Source organism: Atheta coriaria, unplaced genomic scaffold (genome assembly GCF_025399875.1).
Source record: "Atheta coriaria isolate IRGN ID8LTWV9N9 unplaced genomic scaffold, Caltech_Dcor_3.1 hic_scaffold_5_pilon, whole genome shotgun sequence".
Taxonomy (NCBI): Eukaryota; Metazoa; Arthropoda; class Insecta; order Coleoptera; family Staphylinidae; genus Dalotia; species Dalotia coriaria.
Window position 1 is genome coordinate 2,641,648 of NW_027045447.1, and position 18,126 is coordinate 2,659,773.

General features: G+C 36.9%; 5 protein-coding genes across 5 annotated transcripts; 4 read left to right on the top strand and 1 right to left on the bottom strand.

Annotated features, from left to right (window-relative positions):
* Position 1: 1 nt before the first annotated feature.
* On the top strand, positions 2-1,125 carry LOC135791990 (uncharacterized; the record flags this gene model as incomplete). Its single annotated transcript, XM_065302605.1, has 4 exons — positions 2-268; positions 327-672; positions 748-953; positions 1,021-1,125. Coding segments are annotated over 4 exons (924 nt in total), but the record flags the coding sequence as incomplete, so codon positions are not given.
* Positions 1,126-5,227: 4,102 nt separating this feature from the next.
* On the top strand, positions 5,228-6,874 carry LOC135792279 (nucleolar and coiled-body phosphoprotein 1-like). The gene is given in 4 exon segments (XM_065302907.1): positions 5,228-5,660; positions 5,719-6,072; positions 6,138-6,335; positions 6,396-6,874. Coding segments are annotated over 4 exon segments (960 nt in total). The 5' UTR covers positions 5,228-5,339; the 3' UTR covers positions 6,483-6,874.
* Positions 6,875-13,018: 6,144 nt separating this feature from the next.
* LOC135792546 (uncharacterized) lies at positions 13,019-13,736 on the top strand. Its single transcript, XM_065303210.1, has 2 exons — positions 13,019-13,116; positions 13,180-13,736. The coding sequence occupies exons 1-2, from the start codon at positions 13,111-13,113 to the stop codon at positions 13,675-13,677; spliced, it is 504 nt and encodes a 167-aa protein (XP_065159282.1). The 5' UTR covers positions 13,019-13,110; the 3' UTR covers positions 13,678-13,736.
* A 179-nt stretch (positions 13,737-13,915) lies between these two features.
* Positions 13,916-14,710, top strand: LOC135792640 (uncharacterized). The gene is made up of 3 exons (XM_065303302.1): positions 13,916-14,139; positions 14,201-14,331; positions 14,396-14,710. Exons 1-3 carry the CDS (start codon positions 13,959-13,961, stop codon positions 14,597-14,599), a joined length of 516 nt encoding a protein of 171 aa, XP_065159374.1. The 5' UTR covers positions 13,916-13,958; the 3' UTR covers positions 14,600-14,710.
* Positions 14,611-16,139, bottom strand: LOC135792638 (uncharacterized). Its single transcript, XM_065303300.1, has 3 exons — positions 16,079-16,139; positions 15,181-15,423; positions 14,611-15,124 (listed from the first exon to the last, which is right to left on the bottom strand). Exons 2-3 carry the CDS (start codon positions 15,397-15,399, stop codon positions 14,711-14,713), a joined length of 633 nt encoding a protein of 210 aa, XP_065159372.1. The 5' UTR covers positions 15,400-15,423; positions 16,079-16,139; the 3' UTR covers positions 14,611-14,710.
* Positions 16,140-18,126: the final 1,987 nt, after the last annotated feature.

The following is an 18,126-nucleotide window of genomic DNA, read 5'->3' on the forward strand; positions in this document are numbered from 1 at the left end:
TCTTGATTTACCTTCTGGTGGTGTTGAAATAATCGAAAAGCCTGCAATATCCACTGAAAATCCGGAATTATTCACAACTTTACCTCAGCCTAAAACAGTCAATCAATTTGTGGATATCAAAGAAGAAAACGATGAGTTTCTGTTGAAAAAAGAGCAACCCACCGAAAAACCTGTGAAAAAACCTGTTAGAATTATTGCACCATCTTTGAAAGACTTTGATAGTGATGAAGAAGATGAACCAAAAGATAAAAGACAAAAAATTGTCTCAGTAAGTTAAATTCAATACATTTTTATTGATAAATCAACTTAAAATAATAATTTTGTAGAAATCCAGTGGTTTATTTTCAATATTACCACCACCCAAGATAGCAACAGTCACAACAAAGACTTTAATACCTAATTCAGTTGCCAAAAATGCTAAAAAGGCATCAAATAATTTAATACCAAGAAATGTCAAGACAAAAGCACAAAATACAACTTCACAAAGTAAAAACATGACTTCTGATGATGAAGATGATGATTTTAAAGTAGAGGAGTTTGATGTGAATGCATGGAAAGCTGTCTGTGGCAGAAAACCCAAACTAGAGCCAATTGTACAAGTGGTTGATCATAGTGAACAAAATATTCAAGCAGATATTGTATCTGCACCTGACCCTTCTAAGCCTTATGAAGGTTTAGACAATGAAGCAGTAAGCATTTATATTTTGCATTTAAACAACATAGTTTTATTATTAAACATAATTTTAGTTCAAAAATTAGTTGGTTCTTCTAAAATTCGCCCAGAAAATATTAAATTCATTGATATAAATGAAGAGGAAGTAATGACAGATGAAGATATCATAAGAGCTAAAGCCTTGACTGATCCAGAAGTAGAAAGACCTTCAGCAGCTGAAGGAGAGCCTATAAGTGCCATGAGTAAACGGAAACATCATATTACTTACTTAGCTCAACAGGTAATGATGGTTTTAATTAATTAAAATATATAAAAAGAAAATTGGTTTTATTTTTTGATGATTTTAGGCGAAGGCAAATGAACAAGAATTGAAAAATAGATGGGCTTCAAATAAATATTCTAGAAAACAAACACAGGCAAAATATGGTTTTAAAATAGAAATAAAGATTTAATAAGTTTAATAAAAAGTAATAATGTGCTTTATTCAGTACAATATTCCAATATAAAAATACTTTATAGCTATATTTGCTGCAATAAGTGCTTTAATGACCATGAATGATGAATTAAATGTCAATGACTATTGTAGCGCCTTGAGTTGAGCTGATCCAAGGCTGCAAAAAGTGCCATGACTAGTGTTAAATGCGTTTCTTTTGCGTTTACATCTTGTATCAGGTGTGCATTGCGATTTTTTGTTTGAAAAATCATCACAGACGTCGGTATTTCGGACGCACAATCTCCTCTTACCTTTACCATTGCATTGATTGTTTTATAAATCTAATAATATATGAATGTAAATTATAAAGTATAAAATGATATAGGTAACTTAATTATTAATAGAACTTATACCTATTTATATCTAAATCTAAACGGACTCGAATCGGATTGCACGTTTCGAGACTGTAAACATGTAAACCGTGCAGAAACCAATCGGTAAACGTGATACAACTTTGCCATCCTTTAAAACCTCTTTATAGACATAATAATACACCCAGTTTGGGTCTGTGTAGTCTATGATTGATGCAGCATCAATAAAGAAGACTATCAGCGCCTGGAAACGTTTGTGAAAGTCTAAAAACGCCGCCTCATTTGAATCACATTTTGTAACATAAATATTTGTGGGTATATTATCTTTATCTGCAAATATTTCAGTTATTTTTTAATCAGTTTTATGTTAAAATAATTTTACTAACCATGTAGTTGAAATGACAACACAATATCACCAAACATCTTCATTAAATCTTCACTTTCTTTGAGTTTGATCAATTCTTCAGGTTTGATTAAACTACCCTGAGTTTCACCAATATTATCAGCTATTTCCCAATCTTATGATTGTTGGCTATTGCTGAGTAGGTGTAATTCATACTAGTATGAAAACCAGTGTATTGTGAAATTGATGAGTAGTTGCCTCATATCCAGTTAATACCTCTCTACATATTATATAAGAAATGTTGATTTTCTTTTTAGAAAAAAAACGACTTACTTGTGCCAAAACTTGATAAAGCCATTGTAGGAGAAAATGTCTTGAGATTATTTCTCTGTTTCATCAGATTCTTGATCATATATACTCAGATAAAACCACAACTTTTAGTGTTTTTGATGAAAATTTCTATAACACTACAAATTGAAACTTGGTGATCCAAAGCTCCCTACCCAAATAAGGTTAATAATCAGGTCATAGTCCACATCAAAACCATTGAAGTACTTCTTACCTGGCTTTCAATTCGCCACATGCGCGACTGAGTTGACTTTCGGCATGATTACCGTTAACTGAGGTTTCCTCTGTTTTCTTTGTTCTCTTCCATGTGATTGCCGAGGTGAGAAACGCAAAGTTTTCGGTTTCTGCAAGTAAGTGCCTCCGGAATTTTATTACATCTTCGCGGTCGCAAATGATTTCGAATATTTAATACCAGAGGTGTTGATAGTGCATCCAGATGGTAGTTGCACGTACTGCGGAAGCCAGTGCCATCCCCTTTGTTTATGCTGTTTTGGTACCGACTACTCAGGATAATCTGGTTACCTGCGTAGGTAACCTGCTAGCTTAAACCGTCGCCATTACCGCATTGGTAATCAATCGCGTGCATCATGCGCTACGTCGCAAACCTTTATAGCGCGGCCATTTTACCTCGCGCTAACCGCAATATTAATCTAATACGTTTGCAACCGGCGCTTGTTTGTAAATTGTGTTATATTCAATAATCAAATGAATTTCTTCATCTTTACATACTCTGTACAATAAATTTGTTATAACAATCGTTTGAATCGTCATAAACTCGTCAATAAACTTATCATTACTAATACATACAAAAAAATAAATAAATAAAATATCAAACGAGTTAAAAAAGTACGCGCCGCACAGGAACGAGTAACAATCTTTAGTTGGTTAGTCGGAAGACGCGTCGCCTTTCACTCGGATTCACCGGAATCGTCATTAAGCCGCTTCCCGCTTCGGCATCGGTCTCATCGTCATCATCTTCATCATACCATCGTCGGCAGTCCTCCAGGTACATTTTCTTCCACTTTCACACTCGCTGTTTCTGTCTCGAAGCGTCCCGGAACGCGGTTCGCTAGCGCGCAGACATGTAAATCTTCATCGTCTTCACTCATTGCTGACCAGTGCTGGGTAAAGCTTTAAAATTGTTCTGGGAATTTAATTTTTTTTATATAAAACAACAAAACGTGAAAATAATTAAGTAATAATTTATATTGAAAACAGATTGTCTTTTTCTCTCCTTCTTCACCTTTCGGTCTTCTTTTTCTCTTCCATGTCCACAACTCCAGCCGTTCGCCTTCCTGGCAATTTATCCAGGTGGTTACTTTTATAATCTTTTGTAATTTTCAGGTCACTTACCATTCATCAAGTGATCCTCTTTTGCTCACTTGATTCCACTGCTGCTTACGCGATCTTTGGCAGCTAACCCCGATAACCTACCAGAAGACATCAATTGTTGTGAAAATAGAATATAAGCAGATGTTAAGGGCTTCATGGTTTACCTTCGGATTTATTCAACATTTGCAGCTCTTTTCTTTGTTGAGGATTGTTTCAATGTATTTACCTACTTCAGTAGGATGTGAAAGTTATAAACCTACTTCGCCTTAAGTACTTTCTGCGGTATGCTCTGCAACCGCTTGTCCATGGCACTTTCTTTTTGCTTCTCGACATTTTACCCGCTGCCTGTTTCTCTGACGCCATTTGCGCGCTACCAGCTACATGTTCCTCCTGTTGAGTGATCTTCCAGAAACAGTGCGTGAATGCAGTGCGTGGGTTTTGTCCTGGGTACTTTTAATCACCGGCCCTGGCGCTGCGGTGGATGTTTCTCGTAGAATTGTTCCACTTACGTTCGTACTTGCGCATGCTTACAGCAGCACGGTCCAAGCGCAGCTTGTTTTGCGGCTTCGGAAAGTTGCTTGCACCTTTGGCCATGTTCAATGCTATTCGTACTTTCGTCTTTCGTGTCAGTATAAACGCCCGCTTTAGCGCATCTTGGAGAAATAAAGGAAAGCAGATTTAGGCCGTTTGGGAAAGTCAGGGTAGTTGTTTGTAGCTTTATTTTTGCGCTTCGCCAGGCGTGTGTCTAACCATACCAAAAGCATCTTCGATGTGAGTTCAGACATGTAGCGATACCAATCTTTTGTTGCCGTGGATCGCGTTCCAGATCTTTGCGCATCTTTCGGCTGTGTAGCCACCAAATGCAACCTGTAATGAAAATTGTACATTTTAGGACTTTAAATATCACAGAATCTGCATACCAGTCCATTTTTTAGTTCTACCAGGCGATACTTTCAGTCTCTTGGTAACACTTTTGGATACCATTTAGTTATAATTGCAGGTCACGGAATCTCTAACAAATCAATTCCCGCCCGTGGATCGCCATATATTTTCTCTTCAGTTATTACTGGTGGAATCCAACATCACACATGTATTTCTTCTTCTTCACTTTCTTCATCTTCTTGACTTTTACTGGTTTTGCGCTCTTTCTTCTTGCGGCTTCTTTTTAGATTGGCTGTAATTTCTCTTCAGAAACACGGCTTTGGAGTGTTTATGATGACTCACCAGTTTCACCCCACTTTCCGCTTGGGGCAGTATCCCAAAATGGTAGCTACCAACTTCAGTTTGATTTGTTCTTTTTTATGAGGGTTTCACAATCTCAACCGGGGTCTCTGGTGCAATCAAAAATTGCTTCTTTATTTTGCTTTTCGGCATACTGTGTGTCACTGGTTCTGGCTCAGGTTCAACGGGTTTCACCCATTTCGCCTGTTTGCCCATTTTGTTTGAGGTTACTACCTGCAAACAAACACGTTTCTTTTGCTTAGAATACTTGATTTGATAAGAAAATAAAGCATGTTTTCTGAGAGATTTTAGAATTGATCAAAAAATATAAGTGAACACTCTTCGGTGATCGTTCTCTGATGAGTGGGATTAGGACTAGCTTGTTAAAAGCGCGCGAATAGCATGTGCATGCGTACTGACGCCACGTATTTCAAGGTGAAGAGGAGTGATAATGAGAGTAAAACCGTTGTAAAGATGCGAACGCGATGGAAGGGTTAACAACGCATGCGCTTTGTAAAGATTTGTAATACTACACAACCTCGAAATTGTCTTACATAAAATACGTAAACATTACCAGTCAATATTTTAGAAAAAAGAACGTAATATAAATTTGATATTATGGCGTTAGTTGCTTATGCTAATAGTGATAGTGATAACATAACTGATGATGAAGACGATTTACCTTCTGGTGGTGTTGAAATAATCGAAAAGCCTGTAATATCCACTGAAAATCCAGAATGATTCACAACTTTACCTCAACCAAAAACAGTCAATCAGTTTGTGGATATCACAGAAGAAAACGATGAGTTTCTGTTGAAAAAAGAACAACCCACTGAAAAACCAGTGAAAAAACCTGTTAGAATAATCGCACCATCTTTGAAAGACTTTGATAGTGATGAAGAAGATGAACCAGAAGATAAAATACAAAAAATTGTCTCAGTAGGTTAAATTCAATACATTCTTATTGATAAATCAACTTAAAATAATAATTTTGTAGAAATCCAGTGGTTTATTTTCAATATTACCACCACCCAAGATTGCAACAGTCACAACAAAGACTTTAATACCTAATTCAGTTGCCAAAAATGCTAAAAATAATTTAATACCAAGAAATGTCAAAACAAAAGCACAAAATACAACTGCACAAGGTAAAAATGTCACTTCTGATGATGAAGATGATGATTTTAAAGTAGAGGAGTTTGATGTGAATGCATGGAAAGCTGTCTGTGGCAGAAAACCTAAACCAGAGCCAATTGTGCCAGTGTTTGATCACAGTGAACAAAATATTCAAGCAGAAATTGTATCTGCACCTGAACCTGCTAAGCCATATGAAGGTTTAGACAATGAAGCAGTAAGGATTAATATTTTACTTATTTATTTCAATATAGATTTATATATTATTAAACATAATTTTAGTTAAAAAAATTAGTTGGTTCCTCTAAAATTCCTATTAAATTCATTGATATAAATGAAGAGGAAGTAATGACAGATGAAGATATCATAAGAGCTAAAGCCCTGACAGATCCAGAAGTAGAAAGACTTTCAGCAGCTGAAGGAGAGCCAATAAGTGCTATGAGTAAAAGGAAACATCATATTACTTACCTAGCTCAACAGGTAATGATGATTTTAATTAAATTTAAAAAAAAATTGGAGTTTATTTTCGGTGATTTTTAGGGGAAGGCAAATGAACAAGAGTTGAAAAATAGATGGGCTTCTAATAAATATTCTAGAAAACAAACACAGGCTAAATATGGTTTTTAAAATTGAAATAAAGATTTAATAAGTTTAATAAAAGTAATAATGTGCTTTATTCGTACAATATTCCAATATAAAAATACTTTATAGCTATATTTGCTGCAATAAGTGCTTTAATGACCATGAATGATGAATTAAATGTTAATGAACGTGAAGCGCCTTGAGTTGAGCTGATCCAAGGCTGCAAAAAGTGCCATGACTAGTGTTAAATGCGTTTCTTTTGCGTTTACATCTTGTATCAGGTGTGCATTGCGATTTTTTTGTATGAAAAATCATCACAGACGTCGGTATTTCGGATGCACAATCTCCTCTTACCTTTACCATTGCATTGATTGTTTAATAAATCTAATAATATATGAATGTAAATTATATAGTATAAAATGATATAGGTAACTTAATTATTAATAGAACTTATACCTATTTATATCTAAATCTAAACGGACTCGAATCGGATTGAGCAGACGCGCCGGAGAAATAATTGTAGCAGGCATGAGAAGCATACTTCCGCAGCTATTAAGAAATGAGGGGTGCAGAGCACTAGGAAAAGCGCAAAGAGTATCAGAAGAATCATTTGTGAGATGTTGCGATGGCGTCGGTGGTGTTATCTTGAGTCAGTCTCATCAATTGTTACCATCTCCACCTGAAAATGATAAAAATTCATTAATTTTTTGTTAAAAATATTATTTGCATTTAATATTGCTTGTTTGATGCGTGAAGTTGTTGATTGGTGGTAGTAATGTGCATAAGAGACTGAAATATAACTCTTGGGTATAAACCTAGATGGCGCTACGATGCACTTATTTGCATTTAATATTGCTTGTTTAATGCGTGAAGTTGTTTATTGGCGGTAGTGATGTATACATTTGACTAAAATACAACTCTTGGGTTTAAACCTAGATGGCGCTACGATGCACTTATTTTCATTAAATTCTGATAAAATACTTTGTTTATACACCTGCCGCGATACAAACGCGAACGTACAATATTTGTGTTTTTTTCTTATCATTGTGATGTTTTTAAAGATTACAAACCTAAATATCACAATAAAAAATAATTCAAAATGTTTTTCCAGTAATGTTAATTAAATCTGTATGAAAATGAACACTGAAACTATTTTGAAACTCAAAGTAAACAAAAGACTAATCGCACATGCATGGAATTTAATAAAGCATTGTATTAGCGCGCTGTTGCACAAACCGTGCGCACATCGCATTGCGATGAAGTTTGAAAATAAAATTGAAAGCTCAGTGTGAAAACTTTGCACTTACACTTTTGCACCTCACACACGCACGCAAAGTACTCTCGTTTCGTCGATGTGTATACATATATATTTATGCACTCGCAACCGACGCCTTTTTTTAATTAACACTTCATGCGTAATAATCACACACTCTCCTCTCGCCCGGAGTTGTTCTATTTTGCGCGCTTTTGTTGATCATTTCGCGCGCACGCCATTGTTTCGCCGCTTTAATGCGGAACTGTGCGAGAGGCGTGCGGCGTTGTGTTCTTAATTTAATGAACAGCCAGAAGCCGCAAACACACTCTCTGCAAATGTGCAACTGTGAGTAAATTTTTAACGCGCACGATGAGTTTGATTTCGGCGCTGAGTTGACTACTGTCGCAGCGTAATTGTTCAATAGTTAAATGTTGATTATGTTCTGCGTCGCGATGCGAGTCTGCCGGCCACTAAAATGATTTGCCAATGTTTGGACGTGGAGTGTGTGCAATCGGCTGGTTTCTCGTTTTTGTATTGGCCGGTGGAACTCGAAGGCCGGTTGGAAATGTTTGTTTAAAACGTTTTAAACTTTAGATAATTAACTTTGCTTGAAGCTTATGCAACTTGTAGTATAATAGTGAGGATTCTATCAAGTAGGCGGGGCAAAAATGTAATTTTAAACACTTAAGTACCACTTAATTAACCAATTTTACAGATAATAATTATTTTTATTTATAATTACTTATCAATGATTTATAATGCGAAATTCCAAGTGAATTGCTTCACGAGTACAAAATTCAAGTGTGTGATTATGCGTGTATGCAAAAAGCGTTCGAGTGTGTCGCACGATAGAAAATATGTAATCACGAAGGACGTAGACTAAGAAGTAAAAAGTAAAACTTTTCAAGCATTGCAAATGCACGTGTAGTTTTTTTTTTATACTTACATAATCCAAAAGTAGGTCTCGCTTTCTTTTTCGTTGGGACGATGCGCACCGGGCGTGGGTTGGAAGGGCCGCTGTGCGGGCGTACGCAGCGCGCTACCCTCGCCGAACTTGTTTTGAATGTGGCCGAATAGAGCGCTGAAGAGACTCATTGTTTACCTTCCACGGCGCCGCACTATCTCTGTTACAATGCGCTGCAAAATGGAACGAATGTGATAAATGCGCGCCGTGATAAAAGTCAAATAAATTGCGACTTTAGTTTGGACTTAGTCACTTAAGTCGGAAACAAAGTCTAGACACAAACGCACCGAATACAAAGTACACATTTAAGCAGAATTAATTTATATACGCGTTAACGTCTAAAAATAAATGTTCAACTCACGTTTGCTGTGTTGTTGATGTTTAGAACCACAAATAGACTATGCACATACGAACCACACACGTTTGACACCTTCTGTGATTCGCTGTAGTTAACTTGTTAGTTGAGAATTCGAATGTTGGTCAACAGTTGAAGACGCTGGATGGCACTTGACACCACACCGCAGCACAAACTCAAGAAGTCACAAGAACTCTGGCAAAGTAAACTTCGACTACTGCTGAATGCACGACGACGACGCTGAGACCCGAACTGAAACAGCACGCAAGCAGCTGTTCTCTGTTTTGGTTCCCTTCTTTTCTAAATCCAAAGTCTTGGGTATTTGCGCCTTGGTGCTCTGTCTTTGTTTATTTTCTGGGCGCAGTCGTGGCGCGCGTTATTATTGCCTGACGCGCTTAAACTGGTAGCACGGTAAGTAACCGGCCTCGGTTCTCGCACGACCCACAACAAACCGGCCCCCAGCGAGCAACGCGAATGCAAGTCGTGCATGTATACAACAAAATGTCGCTCTCTGGTATGAAAATCGTGTCGATGCCATGTGCGGCGTGGTCGAAGGCCGACTTTCCCTACTTTGCGTCTCTAGAGAGCAAAAACACACTCGTGGACTGATCAGTTGATTACAAAACTTGATTAGCGCAACATTCGACGCAAATTCCACGCGTAAACTTCCTCATTTTTTGCTTTTCTTGTTTGGAAATTCCGTGCTTGATGAATAAACGCACGCATGTTTGGTATTCGCCCGTGCACGGACAATAAGTCATCATTTAATTAGTTCCTACTTGTTTCTGATGGAATTGAAACGTGTTTGGATGGTTTTCTTCGCTCGTGGCCGGCGAGTGAACTTTGAGAACGTCCGTCTTGATGCGCCAGTTCTCGCTCGGTTATCGCCACTTGCATAATGGCAATAAAGCTTTATCACTTCTGTTACGGCTGTTATGACATCAACTTTAATAAACTTTGCGTGGATTAAACGCAATTCAAATGCAATCGTGCTGTTTAGGAGTTTATTGTTTAATAGGGAAAAATGTGGGAACGAGGATACATTGCGTGTTTGTTTTAGTTGAACAACTCACAACATAGTTATTAATAGAATGTTTATCTACATGCGATTGTATAGTTAATCTTTTACGCATCAATGACTTATAAAGGAGTTGTTTATTTATGTCGCGAGATGGCGACTGTAGTTCCGTAGACTTGCAAAAATTAAAGTTGAACAGGCTCAGTATCACCTGATGCGGCGTATTTACCTTTTTTGTTAGTTCCATGAATTTGTGGTGTTGTGATGTTGATAGTGCATTGTGTGTTCGTAAGTCAATATTTTGACTTGCGTTATATTTGATTTCATTATTTCTAGCTGTAAACTGTTTTAATTTTAATAGTTATCACAGAATTTATTTAAAAATTCGTCTCATTAATACAAATTCAAAATTTCAAAACAAAAACATATGAAAATGGGGAATAGATAATGAATTATTTAAATTTGCTTTGGTTCGGATTTGGGCGTTAACTTGTAATACTTTATAGCGTTGCATGTTGCAATAAAGGCAATGAATGCGGTTATCCTAGTTGCACTACTTTATATTTGTTTAAATTTATAACAAGTGGCACATGTTAGAAGGTTTCTTAGTATGCACAATGTTTATGCAGATTGCGTTCGTATCGTTTAGTTGTTTGTATCGATAGTGAATCTGCGTGCCGTGCACGAGGAATCACGCATTGGGTACATCATACTTAAATATAACTCTTTAGCAAACCCAGCGATGTCGCTAGCATGCGAAAAATAGAAATTAATATTTCGATTACGATTATCTCGCAAACTAAAGGCGATAGAGAGGAACGGTTTGAAGATTCTTTATCTACGGGAAATCTTATTCAGGGCACCGTACGAAGGTTACTTCATAATTGACTCGCAATCAAGGCATTGAACGAGTATGAGGGGAGCGGTACAAGTGACTTTTATTCAGAGCATAAAAGGGTGAAGGAGTTGATTCTCAAGAAAAAAGTTTTTGGTAACAAATATCTTGCAAGCTAAAAGCGATATCGACTAAAAATTGAAGAATATGAAACTTCAGAAAATACTTTATAAGATAAGATAAAAAAAATCATTTTCATTGGCTATCTTATATTTACGATTTAACTGTAGATTGAAACAACATTACGAATTTATATAAATGTAGGTACATAAAAGTCAAGTTTGTTATTTTCTATGATCTTCTAAGTTTCACCAACAAAAAAATTAATTTATACTTTGAATGACATTTTCCACACACTCAATTTCCATAAATGTTAATATCACAATTATAAAAACAATTAATTTACAAAAAAAGATATTACTATCGATAACAAATGATTTATAGCCATGTTTGTCATCTTGTAAGCCTCTTGTTAATATTCTCATCTATTCTATTCTAAACACAGCCGACACATGTTTTCAAAATGTCGTCGTCCGAACGAAATGCTAATGACGCTGGAATTTATAAATTTATAACTATATCAGATTGAGAAGCGATTGAATTGTAATCACATGTTATAGGAGAGCTGGTAGAATGTGAATAAATCTATATTTATATGTGGTTAAAGAACTGCGACGCTTTTTTGTATCGCGCTGTGGCAATTACGGAATATAAATCGTTTGGTAATGGAATAACAACGCTCGAATCATTCACAATCAATTACGCAGCGTTCTGACACGCCCGATGATCATCGAAACCATCGAGCCCGTCATTAACCGCATAGCAATTTATAGCCTCATAATTTATTTAAAAAATAGCTACCATATTCATACTGATTTCAGTCGTGATTAAATCTCATGCCGAGTAGAATAATGTTTGCATTGGAATTGTTTTATAATCAATCTATAAATAGCAATTTAGATTGTTTTACGTCACATTTGATTTTACGTTTAAAATGTGATTGTAGCATTGACATTTACATAATTTTGTTGTTGTTTTACTAGAGTAATTTTTTCTCGAAGGTCGTGGTTTTTTTTAATTTTTGAAGAGCAATGTACGTTCTTGACCATTGGAGTAGTGCCCAATGGCGGTGGCAGTCGGTGGCAGTTTTCATTCGAGCGGAAAATCGTTCTGTTTAAAATTACGCGCACGTAGCCGTCGGATGTGGATGTAATAACACCGTCGATTTATTGGCGAATCACACACGGCGGACATAACGCACGCCGCCGCCGCCGCCGCCTCAGCTTCTCGAAGCCGGAACAAATCTGTTTGCCGGGTTCAATTCTGGTGACTTGGGATTAGTCGCGCGAGTTTCGGACATGTTGGTTTTGCAACATTCGAACAAAACATATTCAGTTTGAATTTATTTACGATTTATTTGATGCGATTGTTTCGGATATTTATTTCTATCTGTGTGTGTGTGTTTAGGAATTTACGCGGTAAATCCGACGCGCTTGCACATACATAAATCATTAACTTTTTTGCGTGACAAAATGTCATCGTAAATACTGCGCGCTTGCCTTGCTTTGTGCGTTTCTTCTTCTTTCTGAAACGGCGCTTCATGCGTCCATCTGGTGCTTGAGCCTGCCGGCTCAAGTCCAAACGTCCGGAATGACCGCCGGCTTATTTATGTACGCGTTTTTATCATATTTAGAAAAGGGCGTAAGTTGATACAATTCGTGTCACTGCGAAATTAATTTATTATTTACGGAAATAAGTACTGGAACTCCTTTAATGTTGTGGAGTTATTTTTGTGTAGGTATAGTTAAATATCAATTTTGTTTTGCTCGGGATTAAATTGTCACATTTTAAAGTTCAATAGCGGCCGAAGACTCCTCCGAAAAAAACATGCTGGTTAGAAAACCAGCCCACAAGCCCATAACTAGCGCGAGCATACTAATAATTATGCGCTGTGTGAATGGTGTGAATGAAACAATTATGTGACGCGTGTGTATATGTCACGCATACCAATCGTGCCTCCAGTTCAAACACTGAAAACGACCTGAGTTTAAATCAAAGAAAGAGGGGTTTGCAACAAAAAAAGACTTCAGACTTGTTCTTCCCGGTAGTATATAAGGCCGAGTGCCGAAATTAATAGCGTCACAAATTTTCAGACCTCTTTTGAATTGAATAGATTTCTAATAATCATGAAGGTAGTGTGTGATTTTAAATTTTAATTGATTTAAGTTAAGTGTAATTGTTTTTTGTGTGTTCAGAGCGTTGTAGTTCTTATTTCTGCGTTGCTTTCGGTCGGATCAGTACCAGTTCCTCAACATTTTGTTCCTGGAACAAGGAGTACCTATCATGGAATATTGGGAACATTTGATGTTTCGCCAGTGCCTCAAATAGCTCACGTTTACTCTCCGTTTGCGCAAACAATTGGATATTCTGGTTACTCTGGCTATCCATATCAGTTTCATGTAGCTTCACCAGTTGTCAATTATTATACACCAAGTGTTTCCTTCGTGGGCGGTCATCAGTTTGCTGGCGTACCATTTTTAGACGCTGTAAATGTTCCTGCACCAATTGCTCCCGTTACACCAGTTGAAAGTGTTCCCAATGTGCCAGATTCCATTGCAACTGAAAGTCATCCACCCACACAAGTTCCAACTGATATCCCAACTGAAAACCCACAAGATACCATTGAAAATATTCAAAATGACAGTGTGAATTTGTCGGATGATGATGACACAGTTACCATTGAATCCGCATAAGTCTACTTCCTATGAATCTCGAAATATTCTGTAACTACTGATTGAGTAATGTGTGTGTAATTAATGATACTGATAAGATTGATACAATGTGTGGTTCATTTCTTCTTCCTCTTTGTCTGTCCCATTTTACGCGTGTTTACTTGAATAGAATTCAGATTAAACTGCATTCAATAGAGCGTTTTGTGTGAAAGGTTAAAATGTCACACGGAGTACACACATCACTTGGAAATGTTTTTCACTGGTCATTCGTTCACTTGCGGTTGGTGACTTAAGTCAAAACAATGAAAAAGTTACAAATTTTAGTTGTTTGGTGTGTTTGGGCACTTATTTTGTGTTTGGAAGTTACCCCTGCCAAAGACAGCTTTTTTAGGACTTTGGTAACGTCTCAAGATAACGAAACTGGTGAAATTAAATTCTCGAATGGGTCGGATACTTTATTAAAACCATATCGGGATACTTTTAGTAAGATAAATCGCTAAATGTATTAATTTTACAAAAAGAAATTATTTTATTATTTATGTAGTTAATGTGCAAGTTATTGAAAAACCTCACAATCTCTTTATCGGACGGTGTATGGAAAACGAAAATGAGTTACACGCACAGAAAATTGTCGTAAATAACGATGGGAACTCACATTTATCAGCGGTTATGAGAGTAAGTCACTGATTTTTCTATTTTTTATTACAAAACTATTATTCAATTATTTTTTTACTTAAAGTTCAACGTAGCAACCGATAAAAATGTTGTAATATCCTGTGTGAATGTCTATGACGAGGCTCCTGGTATCGGGGCGTATCCATCATACGCCGGAGGTGGTGTTGGATATAACTACGTAGAAATCGGCGTGATTACAAAATATGGTAAAGGATTTGCGTTCTTTGTGCAGATTTTCGGCAAAGATTTGCAGCAATTATCGCCGTAACAAAAGCAAAATTATTATGATTTATTATTAATCAGTTTTTATTGTTCACTAATAACTTAGATAATTGTATGTTGCAGATAAAATAAATAAAAATAACAATAGACATATAAATCATTGCAATTGATTCATTTTTTGTTTCGTTTCCTTGCGCAATGTGAATGGTAGCGGTGGGATAACATCCGGAATTTCTGGGTTTTTCTTAAAATTGACATGTGGGGGCGCTGCGGATGCTGTTGGTACTTGTGGTGGCAGCACTGGTACAACCGGTCGTTGATTTTCTTGTACAATTTCCGGTTTTTCTTGTTTTTGAGGTGCGTTGGCGTAATTTGTTTGATGTGCGTAATCAATATAAACGGGTTGTTGATAATATGGCAATGGCGGTGAATAGACATAATTTTGATGGTAACCATATTGTAAATATGGATCATAGGATACTGGATATAACGAATATGCATCATGATATGCTAATTGTGGTTGTCCAGATGGTATTTTTTGTACATTTGCTGGACCAGGATTAGAATTAACCTAAAAATTAAAAAAATGAAAATTTTAATTTTATTTTACAGTTTAAATAAACTTACATTTGATTGTTGTTGATTTTGTTGATTATGTTGCGTTTGATGTACTACAAGTGGTTGAAACAGTGGTGGTGCAACACCCAGAGCTGTTGTTTGTAAAACAGGCTCTATTATCGGAAAAGCTTGGCTAGGCGATAGATTTTCATCGGATGTGATTAGTGCGTTGTATATTTTGGCGCTCTTGCCGCCCCTACACCACACCACACTATCATCATCATCCATAACATTTTTGAAGTTTTAACATGTCTAGAAACAAATTATTACAGAAGTTAAACTTTTGCTAAACATTTGTTGTCTTATTCCAAGGTTATTATTGAATTCAAGGTGTTTTCTTGCTCAATACGTATAAATTTTTTAAATCTATTGTTACAAGTTTATTATTCCAATCGTTTAGTCCACGTGTTACCATTATAAATGACTGACTACGATTTATAAATCACTTTTGGTGTTTAACTCGCAAGTTGAGAAATAAATTTGAATAGATATTTTTCAAATCGGATCGTTTTTCATTTTTATATTTTCTGTTTCAGATGCGGAAGAGTTGGGAGAGTCAAAGGCGTGTAATATCTGGTTTTAGCAGTGTAAGTGTAACAAATGTTTCCACAAAGGTAAAAGAATTTAAATTTATTCAAATTCGAACTTTTTGCGCACGCGGTGTGCGATGTTATAATTTGCACGCTTTAAAACTTGCTCGAACTGAACTATGCTCGAACAACTTTACGTTGGAATTGGAATTTATCATCACAAACTTTTTACATTTCAACACACTGCCACACTCACACTCACTCGCTCATGCACACACCAGCGGTCTATTTGACTAATAACAACAAATGATTTAATTTGTGTTCGTAGCGTTTAATTTGTGTAATTCGGTAATTAGCGTGTTGATGAATGTGATTACCGTGATTGGTGTTAGATTCATGCCACTACTACAAGCAAAATGCCCGCCAGAGAGCCGTCGTCGGCTTTATATGCCGGCGCAATTGCGTGTGCAAAGGTGTTTTGTGTTCACCTACCTGTTGGCGATTTTTGCGCGGCATTCCCTTCACCGAGATGCGATTACGCTGCTGAGGCCGCGTGCGGCGGCGCGCTCGCGCATTTCTTTCTCCTCTTTGCCTGCTCGCTTGTGAAAGATCTATTGCTTCCCAGCGCGATGTAAACATAACTGCATAGTAATAAATGCAGATGCGAGCCGAGGCCAGTGTGTCATTGATTGCGCAGTCTATTGTCCATCAAGTTGTAAACAAAACAAATAGCTTAAGAAAGAAAAACCCCGCAAAACGATGCGGAATGGTCCGGGGGAAAAAAACGAGCGCCCGAATCAATTAAGACATGAACGTGGTGGACACAAGAGAAAAAAAGAAACACGCTTTGCTGCAAACTGCAAAAAGCGTCGTGTTTGAGTGTGGCCTCGTGGAACATACGGACGAGCAGTCGAGCACGTTCAATATTACATGAGGATTACACGACGCCGGCCGGCAGGACGAGCGCCCGACGAACAGGACGAGTCGGACGTTCAAATAGAAAACGTATTTTAAGCGTTTTGCTCGGACACTCGCGCCGGAATATGATAGGACGTATGTCTGCTTTGCCTGCCTGCTTCGCCTGCTTAATTTTTTAATTAAAATTGCGACAGCGTTATCCGCGCGACATGGAGATGATTTATAATACGATGAAAATTTGATTTTTAAGTCGAATTATTTTGCATTTGCATGAATAGAATACTAGTAGACTTAATTTCAATACACATTCTATACACATTGTTACAATTCCGAAGTGGTTAGACAATTGGGTTTGAAGCTCTCGACAACAAGAGCACATGTGTAGTCGACAATCGACATTGTGACACAAAGGTCCACAAGCTCATGCTAATGATTAACGGTGATTTAGAGATGTATCAATTGATATGCAATTGACATACACTTGGATAAAAACAAGTCGCTCTTTGGAATGTTCTCGTAGTCAAGGAGTGTAGTTTGTAGAGATCTGTAGATCATTTGAGATGAAGAAGAGATTCGCGCGAGGATTTACAATTCAATTCGAATCGCGATTAGCGCGAGTTTGCGCGAGATGCAAATCGAGCAGCAGCAGCAGGTTCCACTAACGGTGCAACGGTTTCTTCGCTGCCGCCCACGTTGGCGGAATTAAAGTTACACGTAAATGTAATCCGCAAAGACCTGCAGCTGCGAGAGTGTTGAATTACCCAATGACTTTCCAAAAATAATACCGAAAAAGACAAACGATCTTTAATAAAATAGAAAAATTCGTCATTTCTTGCATGTGATTAGTTAATTATGTCAAGATAACTGGAAGTGTAGGTCTGTGGGATTCGCATGACTCGTATTTACATATTTTCTAAATAAAACGAGTGGGCATGGGTAGGTCGGTGCCGCGTTAATCAATTTGCTCGCTATCGCTGGTCATGTGCATGCGAATTGGCGCATGCATTTATTATGGAAATGTATCAAGCATAGAAATAGAAGAATTGTCGAGATATCTCTAGTCGCTTAGCGTCAAAACTAACTGTTTTGTTTATTATTATTAATCTCGATAACTAGCTTTTGCTGCGACTTTGTCTCGGTAGTGTTTAATAAAAATGTGATTCGTTTTTACTCTCTTGTTCTAGACATAGTATGTGTCAATTCAATCAATAAGATTGGTAATTTTATTTAAAAAAAAAATTAATTATATAAAGAATTGCTGATAATGCACTTCAGCGCGCCATCTCGGATTGAACTATTTAACTATAACTACGATTGAATCTCAATGCCTATTTTTATCTTATAGTAAAAGGCTGTTTTAAAGGTTTTCCCGGAAATTATTCGAATTTTTCTCGCTGTAAAAACCATCCTTGGAATTTAACGAACATTTTAAAAAAAGAATTGGCCAAATTGGTCAAGGCGTTGTTGAATGATGCGCTTACCAACAGATTTTACCATTCATTTTAAT

Bases quoted from the DNA above. Each gene is read 5' to 3' on its own strand.
- LOC135792638 (XM_065303300.1), bottom strand. From the start codon at position 15,399: ATGGATGATGATGATAGTGTGGTGTGGTGTAGGGGCGGCAAGAGCGCC. The intron at 15,125-15,180 runs GTAAGTTTATTT...TTTAATTTTTAG, and splicing joins AAAATCAACAACAATCAAAT to GTTAATTCTAATCCTGGTCC.
- LOC135792640 (XM_065303302.1), top strand. From the start codon at position 13,959: ATGAAAAAGTTACAAATTTTAGTTGTTTGGTGTGTTTGGGCACTTATT. The intron at 14,140-14,200 runs GTAAGATAAATC...TTATTTATGTAG, and splicing joins ACCATATCGGGATACTTTTA to TTAATGTGCAAGTTATTGAA. The intron at 14,332-14,395 runs GTAAGTCACTGA...TTTTACTTAAAG, and splicing joins ATTTATCAGCGGTTATGAGA to TTCAACGTAGCAACCGATAA.